Genomic DNA, 17207 nt, shown 5'->3' with positions numbered 1-17207 from the left:
AGGCTGCTTTGAGGCCCTTTCTTGGGAAGAGAAGTAGAATCTTATTCCTCCTAAATTTGGTAACTGTAGATAACACAGCCAGGTACTCTCAGGCACCTCACATTACTTCCATATTGTTTCTGTTCAATATAATACCCTGAAGTCAACAATCATGCTATTGTGAGGTTTTTATGAAATGTTTCCATTCAATATCTTTTTTGTTGAAAATTAATATAAAACATTTACAGCAGATGCTTGATGTGATTTTTGGAGGGAAAGAATTCCACACAGGGTTTGTTTAGCCCTGTCACCAGTTAGCTTTTCCCTAGCTGGTACTGAATTTTATTTACTTTTCCTGTTTTTTTATTTTTTTTGTGGGTTAAATTCAGCGTCCTCGAGTGCTGCCAGGATCGTAACCTGCCAAATTCTGGGCTGGTTCTGTATGTGATAGAGCTGGTCATGATTTCCCTAGTCTTTCTATTGGCCATCGATGCAAGGTGAACACGTGCCTATGGATGTTTAACAAGGCCCACTGGCTCCCGGCCCACTCGTAAATAACGGAACTGGAAACTCTCACAAACCCGCCTTCAGTGGGAGGTGCTCAGTCTAGGAGGCTGGATCCTTTGGGATGAGACTGTCTGCTATGACGTCTCTGTGGCTCAGCGGAGTTACGACGCCTCTGTGGCTCAGCGGAGTTTACAAATTACTATGGAAAGTGTTTCGGCTGGGTCCGTTCATTTGTTGATCGCCCTCTGTTGCTTAAGGCGTGGTTTCTTAAACCATGCATAGGCCCGAAGTAAGATCAGATTCCAGCATTGCTGCAGCTTTCTCTTTCTACTAATTGGTTATTGGGTTTACAGTATGCATGGATTGTCTGAAGATTCTCTCCCTGGATGTTGGATTGGATTAACAAGTAAATATTTGGCAAGCAAATAGTTTCTGTCAGTTTTGAACTGCTCTAAAGATTAGAGTTTAATTCAAACAGACGGAGGTTCCCTTCAAACATTGAATTGCTTCAAATGTTGTCAACTAAAATCATCCCCTTCAATCCACTTTACAATTATGAATTCTAATTAGATGACAACTATTTATGTCTGGGAGTCTGCCTTGCAACATGGTGCCGTTGCCAGATATCCAACACGTCTGTCACTGGCGCTTCGTGACCTTGTTTCCCTGCGTGTGTAGAAGCCTGACAGACTCGAGTCTAAAACGTGCCAGCAGGGACTCCAGCAGGGACTCAGAGTTATTTATTGTATTTATTTTTTATTTAACCTTTATTTAACTAAGCAAGCCAATTAAGAACAAATTCTTATTTACAATGACTGTCCTTTTTAGAATAGGATTTAGTTTTTGTTTTAAAGGAGTCAGACATGTAATAGAAACCAGATGTATTGTTAGGCTGCTGTTGTTCCTGTCACTCTACCTATTTGGAAGCCTGCAGTTAGTTGGGTCTAAATCTGTATGTAACTGCACAGTCATTTCCTCCAACACTGCACTTAGAACTCCTTTTATGGATTTGAATACTGTCTGTGCCAATTATCCTTCTGCCCTTTGGGTACAAAGATTCCCGAGAGGTTTTGTCTGAAAAGGTTAACTGGCTACAGTACGTGGCGGATGCCAGGGCAGAAATCCTGCTGTGACCGTCAGATCTCAGCACCTCGGTGGCCTAGTAGGCTTTAGGATAGACTGAATTGACTAGCTACAGTGTTTAAAAAGTGAATGGTTGACAAGTTGTAATTTAGCATACCCCTTTGTTCACCTGATGATCTGGTTCACCTGATGATCTGGTTCCCATGACACCTTTCCCTTGTCATCTGTCATAACTGCCATGCAGTTACTGATTCAGACAAGCTTCTTATTAGGCCTCCCATCTTCTCTCCCTAATCATCAACTCCAGCGTGGAGGAGAAAGACCTGAAATGAAGTGACGGGCTCTAATGGTATGACTTAATTATATAACCTGCTATTCCCTTACCTATAGAAGGCTACCCATGTTAATGAGCAATATCAGGTTCAGCGTCCTCTAACATGGTTTGTGGTGAGAAAATGAAACCTTTGGGAATGGTTGTCAACCAACAGGCCTAGAGTCCATTTATCTGAGCAGCGTAAGATGACATGCAAAGGTTCATCTCTAGGTTGAACATGGAAGTATTTTTTTCCTAGAGGATTAATGAAGGTAGTTTTCTTTAACATACCATCACATTTTTTTCAAGAGGCTCTTCGCTCTGGGCTCAGTCTCATCTCGTTCTGCTCTCTTTAATCAAAGAAAAGCACATAGGCCTAGTACAGTTGTCATATCTCCCTCATTAGGAACCATACCGTTAGGTTGTCTGTCTGCATGCTGGCTATATGCAGCACCACTCAACTTTTAGGCTACATTATGTTTTCACAGCCAGTGTTTCATGTCCATTTGAGGGCATATTGCCATTTTAGACTATTCTGTGTCCCTTCGCAACTCAATTACCTCATCTTTTCTTTCTCTGTTCTCTGTAACAAGCTGTATTATTTGGTTATGTAAGACCTCTTCATGTAATGATGCTGCTCAATTGAATTCCTATTTGTGTCTGTAAAAGTACTGTAGCAAACAATCCGAAATGGCAGTTTAAGAGACTGTCTTGAAAGACTACTGTAGAGAGCTACTGGGACTCCATTACCCTCCCAGAGACATACTGCAAATTTAGAGGCCAACTTTTAGAATGTTTAATATTGTTATAAATCTAGACATTATGTTACATCGCATTGTTTATGTATTCCCCATGTAATGTTAATGGGGAGCTAACATGGCAGCCTTAGAATGTTGAACTGTCATGTAAATGCATCATATTGCAGAAATAGCATTGCCCAATTCTCTAAATACATGGCTCTGGTTCCCTCATATCAGGAATAATAGTTGCAACAATGAATGCAATATATCTACCAGTAGGAAAAGGGATCATGCTTCCTCCCACAAGCTGCTCCCCAAGTCCCAATCACACTGCTTTTGGTGCATTATAAGTGTACATGCTTTTCTACAGTCGGAAACTGGTATCATTCCCCAGTCACACTTTAGGCCTACATTATTCTATTGTTATGAATCATTTTATGAGTTCTGAATCGTGACAAATAGCCCATTTCGGTTTTTACATTGGACACAATGGGAGGCATGCAGCATGCTATTGTATAAATCCCCTGCTAAACAATATTCTAATGTGGCATCTGCCCTTCCCTCGCTGCAGTGGAACGGTTGCCATGACAGAGCCACATGAGGATAATAACCTCGGTAAAAAGGGCCATTTGGATTGCTCATCCTCTCCGGAGACTGGACACCTGGGCGTTCTGCTCGGTTAACCCCGGCAGTGAACAACGGAAGGGCAAAGGTCAACTAGAGCTCCACCTATTCTAATACTGTATTTGTGAAGTCTGGTTCAGAAATCCTTAGGCCCTACACCGATGCCTCCTGTTCAATTTGTCCTCCAGCCCTAAATGAATGTTCCCATGGTGGAGCAGTGTTATAAAACAAAGCCACTCGTATATTATTAGGATTACGAAAATGTATGCACTCACTACTGAAAGTCTCTCTGGAAAAGAGCGTTTGCTAAATGACTCAAATGTAAATGTAATTGTCTGTATGAAGCTGTGTCTGATTAGCATAGGTCTAGGGAGTATACCAAATTTAAAAAACAAATTGAGCTGCAAGTGGAGGTCGAGTTTTGAACCGATCAGGAAAACCTGACATTGTTGACTATGGTAACTGATGTACAGTACTATGACAATGGTATGCTTAGGGACTTGAACCTGGATAGGTTTCTATATTTCAAGGCCATGAGGCTTTTAGTACAGCTGAGCACTGTTTTGACATATACAGGTATTAGGTAAGATTTTCCTGTGTTATACCACTCAACGTCATCATGTTAAGCACTGCCTTTCCCCTCAGCTGAACCAGTGTAGTACCTTTTTCAGTGATCTCAACAGAAGGGGAAAATGCTTCCTCTTGTAGTCCCTGTGTTGAAGATGAGGTACTTCATCATACAGATAACCTGGCAGACAGAGGCAGAACTACGGTATAGGGAATGGGGGAAAGTGGTGCTTGTGAAGTATAGTTCAGCTTGGTTTAAGTTTTTATGATTAATCCAATGCTCAGTAGGTAATCCACTGATACTGAATCTCTGTTGGTCTGCATTGCCTCTGCTGCTAGTCCCCTCCAGTGCGGCCAGAGAAGATTAATGGAGTCAGATGAGCTGATGTGTTCTCTCTCTCCTCCATCACAATGTGGTCATGTTGACTCTCTCTGATAAGACTGTTCACTGAGGGGTCCTCTGATCTCTGCCCGCCACAGGCTTTTGTTCCAATTCTGAATGAACCTATGATGAATAATGTGCTCAACATTGTGTTAAAATACCTGTAAACAATATACAGGATTGCCTGAGAAAGACAATGAAAATTAATTGAGTATGGTACAGTAGCTCTGCTTTTGATTGGTGGAAAGTGTGTTACATTCTCAGCAGCTCTATCCCGCATCGTTATTTATGCTAATTAAATATAGCATTTTAAACTATTTGATCATTAACCAGCTAGGCTAATATTCAGTTGTGATGTGCTTCCATCTTAACTACCCAATTTCCCTTTTAGTTATTCCCATGATGATGCTACTGTTGTAGGCAAGGCTGCATTTGTTACGACCACCATCTGAAATTTAACCTGATGTATTTGTTAATGTTACCGAATAAATCAGGTTATAGGCCTAAACTATGTAGTGGAAAGATCATTCGCACCAACCATCTCTTTCAAAGCACTTTGTTAAAAAAAATAAATGTTTCTTCTCTTCTTCCTACCTTCAGTTCTGGGATACTTTCATGTTTTCAGGAACATCAATTCAAGCAGGGATTTTACTTTCAGTACTCTAGCGAATTTAGATTTTGGGTCCGTTTTCCATTTGAATGGCATCCACGCTCTCAGCAAGACTGTCTGGCATAATGATGCAATTCTCTCTGGAGCCAGTCTCCCCTCTCAGCGTCTCACGTTTAAGCCTGGATCAGAACATGCATTTCATAGCGGCAGAAAGATTTCAAAGAACTGTGCTAAAATTCTCTTTTCCCAGACCAAGGCTTGTGTCATTAATAATCATAACACAGTTGCTGTCTCTGAGTCTGCAACGTGAGTTTTTTATTTTTGGACTGCAAGAAATTCGTAGCCTAGGCCTGTGGGTGGTAAGATATGAAAAATGTCACGGGTAATTAATGTGTAAGGGAAGTGGGTGTTTTTACAGTAAATAGTAAATAGCTCATGGTTATTGTGTTTTTGGGTGGTTTTAATGGATTTAAGATGTCTTGGTCCATTCTAGAAAACAAAAATGTAAAACTACCAGAGATCCCACTCTGGGACTTTGATATGGCAGTAGAGTATTATTTGTTCACCAATATATATCAAAATTAGACAAATCTAAAATAGTGAATTATCAAACTTCATTTTTCATTGAAGTCAAAATACTCATATTAAAGAGCAAGCAGGAAAGCATCAGATGACACCATTTTTTACTTTGTGTAGCACCTACAGATGAAACACTGGAGTTTTAAAGGAGGCCTGGGTAAGGCCAAAATGTCACATGTTCCAACTTTAATGCATTCTCAATTATGCTTCAAGATATGTCAAACAATCCTTCCTCATAAGGACCCTTCTATGGATTACATTTCAGGAAAACACCCCAAATCATGGTCCTGTTTTCTCCTAGTTTCATGAGGAATCACCAATATTATCACCCATATGATTTGGTGTCACTCCAAATGAAAAGGAAGAAGGACCCCCTCTCTGCTGTCCCATAACTTCCACTGCTGCTGTGTTTCCCCAAACTCGCTCCTCGGGACCTCGATTTTTTTTGCACTAACACTACATGGTTGATTCAAATGATCAAAGCTGGATGATTTAGTTGATTATTTGAATCAGCTGTGTAGTGCTAGTGCAAAAAAACTAAAGGTGCAACCCTTGAGGTCCGAGGACTGAGTTTGGGAAACCCGGCATGACAGCCTTCATCTGTTTACCCACCACCAGAACCAGTAGCCCAACATTAGCTTGGGAAGCTAGCTGGATGCTACACATTGATAGACGAGTTACCCCATAAAGGATATTGAGCTATTGGCGAGGCTAAATGCAACTCATCATGCATTCATTAATTAGTGCTCTTTGGTCTGAGTTCTTGTATATAGCGTAGCCTAGTCTGGTTTGCAGTACTCCTCACTTTGCATAAGCCTAGTTAGTGCACTGCCCTCATGCTGTTTGCCTCCGTCTCTTTACTGCTAAATATGTGTTCATAACCAGCCTTAAGTTAAAGTGCATGCTGGAGCCCAGTTAGTGCACAGTGTGAAGGGCAGACTGTAATTCATCCATGACCTTTACATTTATTAGAGTGAAGAAAAAGAGGGCAACATTCAGGTGGCTGGTGCCAGGAGGAACATATGGTCTTGTGGTTATCTACATCAATCGAAAGATCCTCAGAGGGTCATCAGGGTGTGAAATTAAAGACCTGTTGAGGATCTGTGTCACATGGTCAGCCCTAGGACTGGGAATTGCCCGGGGCCTCACGATACGATATTAGTACCATACTTAGGTGCCGATATGATAGGTATTGCGATTTTCACAATACTTTGATTTTGTTGCTATTTTATGTTCCAAACATATTGCTCAGCATATTTCTGCTACATATAGACACAAGAGCATGAGAAAGCAAGTTTTGATCAGCCAGGAAAATGAAAGTGCTGAAAAATGGGAACAATCTTTAGGATGAAAAATACCTGCGTTTTGGCGCAGGTACTGCCGACGACTGACGCTAGCTAACGCTAGGTACGTCATTTATTTTTACAAATCAAAAATCGATATATCGTCCAAAAATAATATTGCGATATCTAACTATTGATTTTTGTTTCTCCCCCCATCACTAGTCAGTCCTGCACTGACTTGAACCCTTTCCTTCCTTGAGCCTCCTTGTAGTAGGCTGTTACTATGAGTACTAATAATGAGCTGTTTGCCTGTTTGTACAAAGTGTAGGATGCATATTTGTAATATGTAAAATCAAAGTGAGTTGCTTTTAGGCTTCCAGCAGAATATCCTCACAGTTCCAGGCGTGTGGTTTGATAAAAATACATGATTGTGGTCCTTTGTAGCTCAGTCGGTAGAGCATGGCGCTTGCAATGTCAAAGGTTATGGGTTTGATTTCTGCTGGGGCTACCCATACGTAAAATGTATGCACAAATTGCATATGCGCAGACCATGTTGCTATTTCCCCTGTCTTTTGTTTAGTCTGGGTTAGTCACATTCACACAGAGGAAGAATAGATAAAAGAGAACGATAGACTCAACAACAGAACAGCTGTTTCTGTCCTTATTCACCATGACACTTGAGGTGTACAGTACTGGTAATGAACAGATCTGGACCAGTGTTGAAGCCTGACCTGGAACTCTGCTGTCTAAAGACAAAGAGAGGCTGGTTACAGATCCCACATCACCAGCTCTCACTCTGGTCTTCTGTGGTCAAGGGTAGTGGATGAACAGATCTCTGAAGCTATGTGGAGGGATGGACTGGAAAGAGGGGGGGAGGAGGGAGTGGGAAGAGGGATTGAGGGAGTGGGAAGAGGGATGGAGGGAGCAGGTGAGAGGGATGGTGTTGGAGAAGCAGGTCAGCGATGAAGGGAGGGATGGAATCAGAGGGGTGGAAGGAAGGATGAAATCACAGGAGGGGTGGAGGGAGCAGGTCACAAGAACACCTGCTCCCTCCACCCCTCTGTGCGTTCTATCCTCCTAAGGGAAACAGTCGCCTGGTATTTCAAGGAGAAGGTAAAGTAAAACCAAAGGATCCGCTAACTGGTAACTGGCTGTCAGGACAAATTATTTAAAAAGTCCTTCATTACAATACATGGTCACAATACTCGTTGAGACGTCTTTTTGGTTCCAAGTTCAAGGACTGTCACCTGCAATACGTTATAGAAGTTAATATTTTGATTCAAGTATACATTGAGTGTATAAAACATTAGGAACACCTTCCAAATATTGAGTTGCACCCCACTTTGCCCTCAGAACAGCATCAGTTCGTTGTGGCATGAACTCTACAAGGTGTCAAGTCTTAGAGATCTTGGCCGATTTTGCCTCCAATGCTTCCAACAGTTGTCAAGTTGGCTGGATGTCCTTTTGGTGGTGGACCGTTCTTGATACACACGGGAAACCCAGCAGTGTTGTAGTTCTTGACACACTCAAACCGGTGCTCCTGGCACCTAATACCAAACCCTGTTCAAAGGCACTTAAATGTTTTGTCTTTCCCATTCACTTTCTTAATAACACAACACAATCCATGTCTCAAGACTTAAAAATCCTTTAACATGTCTTCTCCCCTTCATCAACACTGGTTGAACTGGATTTAACAGGTGACATCAATAAGGGATCATACCTTCCTCATGGTCTGTCTGTCATGGAAAGAGCAATGTTTTGTATACTCAGTGTACATGCACAAGCATTCAATACAAAGTCAGACACAGAAATATGAGGTAACAGGCAGGAGAAATTCACTGAGGCAGAAAAAAGCCTTTGTTGTTCAGGAGTGTTTGTGAGTAGTAGAGGAAGCTTTGGGGATCTCTGTGCCCTTTACAGTGGCTTGAGTGTGTGTTGGCATCATGGCATGACTGATGCAGATTGTCATAGCAGGAGAAAGCCAATTACTCTGGTCATCACGATACCCTTAGGGCCTCTTTCAGTCTATTATAATACATCACAGTGAATATTCTCTGTGCGTCGGTCTCTGGCAGCTTTGTGTTTTTGTATTTTCCTCCATGGTGTCCCCTCCAGACGAGCTTCAATACCATACAACTCTCCTTCCGTGTTCTCAAACTGCTCTTAAATGCAAGTAAAACTAAATGCGTGCTCTTCAACCGATCGCTGCCCGCACCTGCCCGCCCATCCAGCATCACTACTCTGGACGGCTCTGACTTAGAATATGTGGACAACTACAAATACCTAGGTGTCTGGTTAGACTGTAAACTCTCCTTCCAGACTCACAAACATCTCCAATCCAAAATTAAATCTCGAATCGGCTTCCTATTTCGCAACAAAGCATCCTTCACTCATGCTGCCAAACATACCCTTGTAAAACTGACCATTCTACCGATCCTCGACTTCGGCGATGTCATTTACAAAATAGCCTCCAACACTCTACTCAGCAAATTGGATGCAGTCTATCACAGTTCCATCCGTTTTGTCACCATAGCCCCATATACTACCCACCACTGAGACCTTTGCTCTCGTTGGCTGGCCCTCACTTCATATTCGTCGCCAAACCCACTGGCTCCAGGTCATCTATTAGTCTTTGCTAGATAAAGCCCCGCCTTATCTCAGCTCACTGGTCACCATAGCAGCACCCACCCATAGCACGCGCTCCAGCAGGTATATTTCACTGCTCATCCCCAAAGCCAATTTCTCCTTTGGCTGCCTTTCCTTCCAGTTCTCTGCTGCCAATGACTGGAACGAATTGCAAAAATCACTGAAGCTGGAGAGTCATATCTCCCTCACTAACTTCAAGCATCAGCTGTCAGAGCAGCTCACAGATCACTGCACCTGTAGATAGCCCATCTGTAACTACAGTGGGGCAAAAAAGTATTTAGTCAGCCACCAATTGTGCAAGTTCTCCCACTTAAAAAGATGAGAGAGGCCTGTAATTTTCATCATAGGTACACTTCAACTATGCCAGACGAAATGAGAAAAAAAATCCAGAAAATCACATTGTAGGATTTTTAATGAATTTATTTGCAAGTTATGGTGGAAAATAAGTATTTGGTCACCTACAAACAAGCAAGATTTCTGGCTCTCACAGACCTGTAACTTCTTCTTTAAAAGGCTCCTCTGTCCTCTACTCGTTACCTGTATTAATGGCACCTGTTTGAACTTGTTATCAGTATAAAAGACACCTGTCCACAACCTCAAACAGTCACACTCCAAACTCCACTATGGCCAAGACCAAAGAGCTGTCAAAGAGCTGTCAAAGGACACCAGAAACAAAATTGTAGACCTGCACCAGGCTGGGAAGACTGAATCTGCAATAGGTAAGCAGCTTGGTTTGAAGAAATCAACTGTGGGAGCAATTATTAGGAAATGGAAGACATACAAGACCACTGATAATCTCCGTCGATCTGGGGCTCCACGCAAGATCTCACCCCGTGGGGTCAAAATGATCACAAGAACGGTGAGCAAAAATCCCAGAACCACACGGGGGGACCTAGTGAATGACCTGCAGAGAGCTGGGACCAAAGTAACAAAGCCTACCATCAGTAACACACTATGCCGCCAGGGACTCAAATCCTGCAGTGCCAGACGTGTCCCCCTGCTTAAGCCAGTACATGTCCAGGCCCGTCTGAAGTTTGCTAGAGAGCATTTGGATGATCCAGAAGAAGATTGGGAGAATGTCATATGGTCAGATGAAAGCAAAATATAACTTTTTGGTAAAAACTCAACTCGTCGTGTTTGGAAGACAAAGAATGCTGAGTTGCATCCAAAGAACACCATACCTACTGTGAAGCATGGGGGTGGAAACATCATGCTTTGGGGCTGTTTTTCTGCAAAGGGACCAGGACGACTGATCCGTGTAAAGGAAAGAATGAATGGGGCCATGTATCGTGAGATTTTGAGTGAAAACCTCCTTCCATCAGCAAGGGCATTGAAGATGAAACGTGGCTGGGTCTTTCAGCATGACAATGATCCCAAACACACCGCCCGGGCAACGAAGGAGTGGCTTCGTAAGAAGCATTTCAAGGTCCTAGAGTGGCCTAGCCAGTCTCCAGGTCTCAACCCCATAGAAAAATCTTTGGAGGGAGTTGAAAGTCCGTGTTGCCCAGCAACAGCCCCAAAACATCACTGCTCTAGAGGAGATCTGCATGGAGGAATGGGCCAAAATACCAGCAACAGTGTGTGAAAACCTTGTGAAGACTTACAGAAAACGTTTGACCTCTGTCATTGCCAACAAAGGGTATATAACAAAGTATTGAGAAACTTTTGTTATTGACCAAATACTTATTTTCCACCCTAATTTGCAAATAAATTCATTAAAAATCCTACAATGTGATTTTCTGGATTTTTTTTCTCATTTTGTCTGTCATAGTTGAAGTGTACCTATGATGAAAATTACAGGCCTCTCTCATCTTTTTAAGTGGGAGAACTTGCACAATTGGTGGCTGACTAAATACTTTTTTGCCCCACTGTACCTCATCCCAATACTGTTATTTATGTTTGCTCCTTTGCACCCCAGTATCTCTACTTGCACTTTCATCTTCTGCACATCTATCACTCCAGTGTTTAATTGCTAAATTGTAATTATTTCGACACTATGGCCTATTTATTCCCTTACCTCCCTTATCTTACCTAATTTGCACACACTGTATATAGACTTTTTTTCTATTGTGTTATTGGCTCTATGTTTGTTTATTCCATGTGTAACTCTGTTTGTGTCGCACTGCTTTGCTTTATCTTGGCCAGGTCACAGTTGTAAATGAGAACTTGCTCTCAACTAGCCTACCTGGTTAAATAATATATATATTTTTTAAAGGCTGAGTGTAAATTCTACAGTCACTGGGACCCTCCTGATCCACAGCTCTTTCTGGTTCAGATGAGTGTCTCCTCTACAAAGCAGAAGGGCCATGCCTATCAGAGAAGCACAGTGACATCCTCCTTTAGTTATCATCTTTCTCTACTCAAGACAAAGCACCTTTATTGTGGCCCTTATTACCCAGTCCTCTTGGTGTCTTATTACACAGTCCTCTTGGTGTCCTTGAACCAGCCACAGAAATGATGAGCTGAGATCCTGGTATGGCATATTGGTGCTCTCTTGAACAGCATGGATCTAAAGAGAATGAACAGAGAATCATGGGCCATTGTTGTTGATGCTGTTTCTTCACAGGAGCATCACTGAGAGACCAGAGGGGCTGAGATCAGAGGAAGTGCCACCACAACGCCATAATGTACAAGGACTACAGATCAGGACGAGCAGCAGGTAAGAGCTCAGTGTGTCTGTGCACGAGTTTGCATGTGGAAAGAGAGTCTGGAGGGGTGCATACACACCACAGCCCTGGAGGCGTTCTCAGGTGCAGTGTCCAGATTTCATGGCTCCTAAGGGGATTTACTGCCAAAATTCCTGCTGCACACCTGATAAGACTGTATTTGTCCTCTATTGGAGGTTTCCTTCTATCCAGTAGAGCCTCCTCTCTGCTGCCCAACCCCCCCTGGAGCTACCCCCACTATTACACTGGTTCTGAGCTACCCCCACTATTACACTGGTTCTGCCCAACCCCCCTGGAGATACCCCTACTATTACACTGGCTCTCCCCAACGCCCCTGGAGCTACCCCCACTATTACACTGGCTCTCCCCAACGCCCCTGGAGCTACCCCCACTATTACACTGGCTCTCCCCAACCCCCCTGGAGCTACCCCCACTATTACACTGGCTCTCCCCAATGCCCCTGGAGCTACCCCTACTATTACACTGGCTCTGCCCAACCCCCCTGGAGCTACCCCCACTATTACACTGGTTCTGAGCTACCCCCACTATTACACTGGCTCTCCCCAACCCCCCTGGAGATACCCCTACTATTACACTGGCTCTCCCCAACGCCCCTGGAGCTACCCCTACTATTACACTGGCTCTCCCCAACCCCCCTGGAGCTACCCCCACTATTACACTGGCTCTCCCCAACCCCCCTGGAGCTACCCCCACTATTACACTGGCTCTCCCCAACGCCCCTGGAGCTACCCCCACTATTACACTGGTTCTGCCCAACCCCCCTGGAGATACCCCTACTATTACACTGGCTCTGCCCAACGCCCCTGGAGCTACCCCTACTATTACACTGGCTCTCCCCAACCCCCGTGGAGCTACCCCCACTATTACACTGGCTCTCCCCAACGCCCCTGGAGCTACCCCCACTATTACACTGGTTCTGCCCAACCCCCCTGGAGATACCCCTACTATTACACTGGCTCTCCCCAACCCCCGTGGAGCTACCCCCACTATTACACTGGTTCTGCCCAACCCCCCTGGAGATACCCCTACTATTACACTGGCTCTCCCCAACCCCCGTGGAGCTACCCCCACTATTACACTGGTTCTGCCCAACCCCCCTGGAGATACCCCTACTATTACACTGGCTCTCCCCATCCCCCGTGGAGCTACCCCCACTATTACACTGGCTCTGCCCAACCCCCCTGGCGCTACCCCCTCTTACTCTGGCTCTGGTTACCATGGCAACAGGCCCACTGGAGTCCTGTCACGTGTCTGAGATTTGGGGTCTGACTAGGGTATCTTTTTGCTATCAGTTGAAGCAGCAGACTCAAACTAATGTCGTAAAACAACCGAGTTCGTGAAAAAAAACAATGTAAATAGCCAAGGAACATGACACTTTCGAGTAAATTAGACCATATTTTATGCCTGTGCACAGCGCCTCCAAAAATGAATATCAGCACTAAAGTCCGTGCGCTCAGCTCCCCTGCCAGGCAGTGTTGCTGTGCAAAGTGGGATATAGGATTAGTGTTTATTAATGTAATTAGCAGCTATGAAACAAAACAGCAGAAATACTTTGAAAACAGCTCATGCAGCATTTTTCTAACTCCATGTGCTTATTTCACTTTTGACTATTTTTATTCAGGAATGTAATGCTCATACTAGATTCCTGCAAATTAACCACCCGCCAACGTGGCTGGTGAAATAGACATTCTTACCCGCCAATACCTAAATCTACCGGCATTTGCCAGGTGCTAATTGTATTCCCTGGTGGTGTGAGAGCATGGGGAGAAGGAATGAAAGCGTCTCTTCTCTTGCCGGGCTTTGGTAGATGAGTGTGTCAACTCCTATTATGTTCACACAGTGTGGTGCACAGGTTGGTCAGGTGATAATGAATGTACAGTCTGGTGTCTGGCCTATTTCTCTCTCTGGCCTCCCCCATCCTCTCTATCACTCTCTCTGGCCTCTAAAGGCATTGTATCTCCGGTCTCTGGTGATGTTCCATTTTCCTCTCTCTTCTCGTCCTCTACACTCTGCCTCAGCCTACAGCGGTCTGGTGTCTGATCTCTATCGATATCCCACTCTCATCCTCTATCCCTCTTTCTGGCCTCTCGCTACAGCATTTTTGTAGTCCATCAGTGTGTGGTAGTATATCTTCCCTCAGCACTGCTACTCTCTGATATATACTTCATCTCTAACTGGCCTCTGTTTGTCTGTTTTTCTGGCATCCAACAACGTCACGTCTCTGTGCTTACTAACTGGAGCTTGAGAACCTTGTCCTCTCAGTGGCCTTTGATGGCAGAGCAACAGACACCATTAAAGGAAGGAAAGTAGAGGTATGAAGTTCAGGGCTACCACTGTGATCACAATATAGTAGCCATATCTAGAAAAAACAAAGGCTTGGCCTAATATAGTGTCTAAGAGGTCATACAATAAGTTTTGTAATGATTCATATGTTGATGATGTAAAGAATATTTGCTGGTCTGTGGTGTGTAATGAGGAGCAACCAGGCACTGCGCTTGACACATTTATTAAATTGCTTTTTCCAGTTACTAATAAGCAACGCACCCATTAAGAAAATGACTGTAAAGACAGTTGAATCCCCTTGGATTGATGAGGAATTGAAAAATTGTATGGGTGAGATGGATGAGACAAAAGGTATAGCAAATGAGTCTGGCTGCCCAACTTGATTGGCAAACATACTGCAAATTAAGAAATCATGTGACTAAACTAAATAAAATAAAATAGAATCTATACTATTTAACAAAAATGAATGATAATAAAAAGCTTTGGAGCACCTTAAATTAAATGTTGGGGAAAAGGCAAACTCGGCTCCATCAGTCATTGAATCAGATGGCTCATTCATCAGTCATTGAATCAGATGGCTCATTCGTCAGTCATTGAATCAGATGGCTCATTCGTCAGTCATTGAATCAGATGGCTCATTCGTCACAACTCACTGATATTGCCAACTACTTTAATGAGTTTTTCATTGGCAAGATAAGCAAATTTTAGTATGACATGTCAGCAACAAACGCTGACACTACACATCCAAGTATATCTGACCAAATTATGAAAGACAATTGTACTTTTGAATTACGTAAAGTCAGTGTGGAAGAGGTGAAAAAAGTATTGTCTATCAACAATGACAAGGCACCGGGGTCTGGCAGAGTTCTCGCAGAGCTAACATTAATGACATGCATGTCAGTCTCTCATGGCTCAAGTGGAAGAGATTGACTTCATCACTACTTGTTTTTGTAAGAGGTGTTGACAAGCTGAATGTACCGAGCTGTCGGTTTTTAAAATACTTGCATACAGCTCGGAAACCCATGCATAACCCATAAGAAATGCTACCAGAGGTCCAGAACAGACTGTGAGGTGTACAGTACTACATAGAGCCGTGACTACATGGAACTCTATTCCACATCAGGTTACTGATGCAAGCAGTAGAATCAGATTTAAAAAGCAGGTAAAAATACACCTTATGGAACAATGGATACTGTGAAGACGCACACAAGGTACAGACACATATCTAACAATACATTGTGGTATTGTTTTATGGTGGTATTGAGCATTTTGTATTGTAGATATGTAGTGGTGTAATGTTATAAGATGTACTGTTATCTTTTGTTTTATATGTAATGTGAGTGCTTTAATATGTTTGGGCCCCAGGAAGAGTAGCTGCTAATGGGGATCCCTTACAAATACAAACTACATCCTCTTAATTGGTGAGTGTCAGGTGCAGGGCAGGTGGTGGTGTTGGGCTGGATATGCATTGACTTAATAGTTTCCTCAAGTTGTGACTGGAATTGGAATGCCCTGAGATGAGAAAAAGGTCACCAAGACCTTGCTTAAATGAGTGCAACTGGATAGTTAGTGGACTATCATTTCCTCATTGTAGGCCTATAATCTGTGTACACACTCTTTTCATTGGCCTATGCTAGTGGTTGCATTTAAGACCTGGGTCGTTGGTTTTATTGATCCCAGTATCTTGTCACTCGCGTGGTATTCAAAAATATTATTGTAATGTTTACAGTCATGTAAAATGAAGTAGAATAGCAGGAAATTATTTTTGAAAAGGCTATGTTTTTCTCAGATACAATGATTTGCGGGTCCCCCTGTCAGCCCCTGGTTATGAAACAGTTTGTCAGTTCTGCTGAGAGTTTTTAACACTTGACCTTGAGTCTGATTCACCAAGCAGATGCTGTTAATGTTGTGTAGGGGCCAGAGTTTCTGATGCTCATCTAGGCAGATGGCACATTTGGTTCCTGGACCACAGCTAGCTGCACTTCTCTGGAGCCAAAATGCATTAGAATACCCACTTGTTCTGATGAACCACTTGTGATTGTGTAATAGAGGACTTGCTGCACTCCAGTCTGCATACTGTGTTGTGCAAACACAAATCATTATATTCCCCTTCCTCTGTGTTTTTTGGCCAACGGTGTGTTTGGACGGTGATTTTGAGCACCATGACCAGTGTGGACTGATGGTGGGGAGCCCCTGCTGTTGACTGGGGTTTAGCTATAGACTGAGGTAAAGAGGTATTCTGCACTCTGTATGAAATCTGCTACCATCAATATTCATGCTGGTGGGGACTTCCTGGAGATCAGCTTGCCTCTGTATCTTTCACTTAATCCAATTTACAGAATGTTGCCAAGGCTTCCACTTCCCCCCTTCTCACCCAAGAAAAATTTGATTTCAGCAGAAGGTTCTGGAACACAAAACTACACAGCCCCAATGTCTTTTCCATGGTCCCTCTCTCCTCCCAGAGCTCATATACCAAGTATTCCACCAGGAATAACACAATCTGGCCAGTGGAGACGCTGACTTAATGAGGTGATAATCTACTAATCAGGACTCAACGAGAGGGTGAGGGTGGGAAACAGAGAGGAGGAAAAGAGAGAAGGAAGAGGGAGAGTGTGATACAGGATCCAAAGGAAGGATGGGTAGTGAGAAAGAAATAGACGGACAGAGGAAGTGGTGAAAGAATGGAGGGCTCCATCCTTAGCTCTGGTTCAGATCGATGGGCAGTCTCTCCATCCACAAAGGGCAGTGGAGCTAATGAAACACTATGAATCGTTAGATCTGACATTTTCCCCTCCCGGTCTGAGCTATAATAGTATGTTTCATTGATCTCAAAATGGATGACACCAAATACCAGCACAGTCCTTTAAACTCTGGCAGGCTTTCTGGTGAGCAGAACCTTCAAATATCATCCACTCTCAAATTCT

The 17207-nt window shown here is 43.4% G+C and overlaps 1 protein-coding gene across 4 annotated transcripts in view; it reads left to right on the top strand.

The window, feature by feature from the left end:
- The window catches only part of LOC139574524 (ecto-NOX disulfide-thiol exchanger 2-like), a 349993-nt gene that overhangs the window by 61108 nt on the left and 271678 nt on the right, over positions 1-17207 (top strand). For all 4 annotated transcript variants that reach the window (XM_071399195.1, XM_071399194.1, XM_071399191.1 and 1 more), the window contains one exon: positions 11880-11972. In XM_071399195.1, the coding sequence (XP_071255296.1) occupies positions 11939-11972 (34 nt within the window). In that variant the 5' untranslated portion in view covers positions 11880-11938. The remainder of the gene's footprint in view (positions 1-11879; positions 11973-17207) is intronic.

Source organism: Salvelinus alpinus, chromosome 4, assembly GCF_045679555.1.
Source record: "Salvelinus alpinus chromosome 4, SLU_Salpinus.1, whole genome shotgun sequence".
In the NCBI taxonomy this organism is placed as follows: Eukaryota; Metazoa; Chordata; class Actinopteri; order Salmoniformes; family Salmonidae; genus Salvelinus; species Salvelinus alpinus.
The sequence above is the reverse complement of the archived record's forward strand: the minus strand, read 5'-3'. Positions and strand labels throughout refer to the sequence as shown.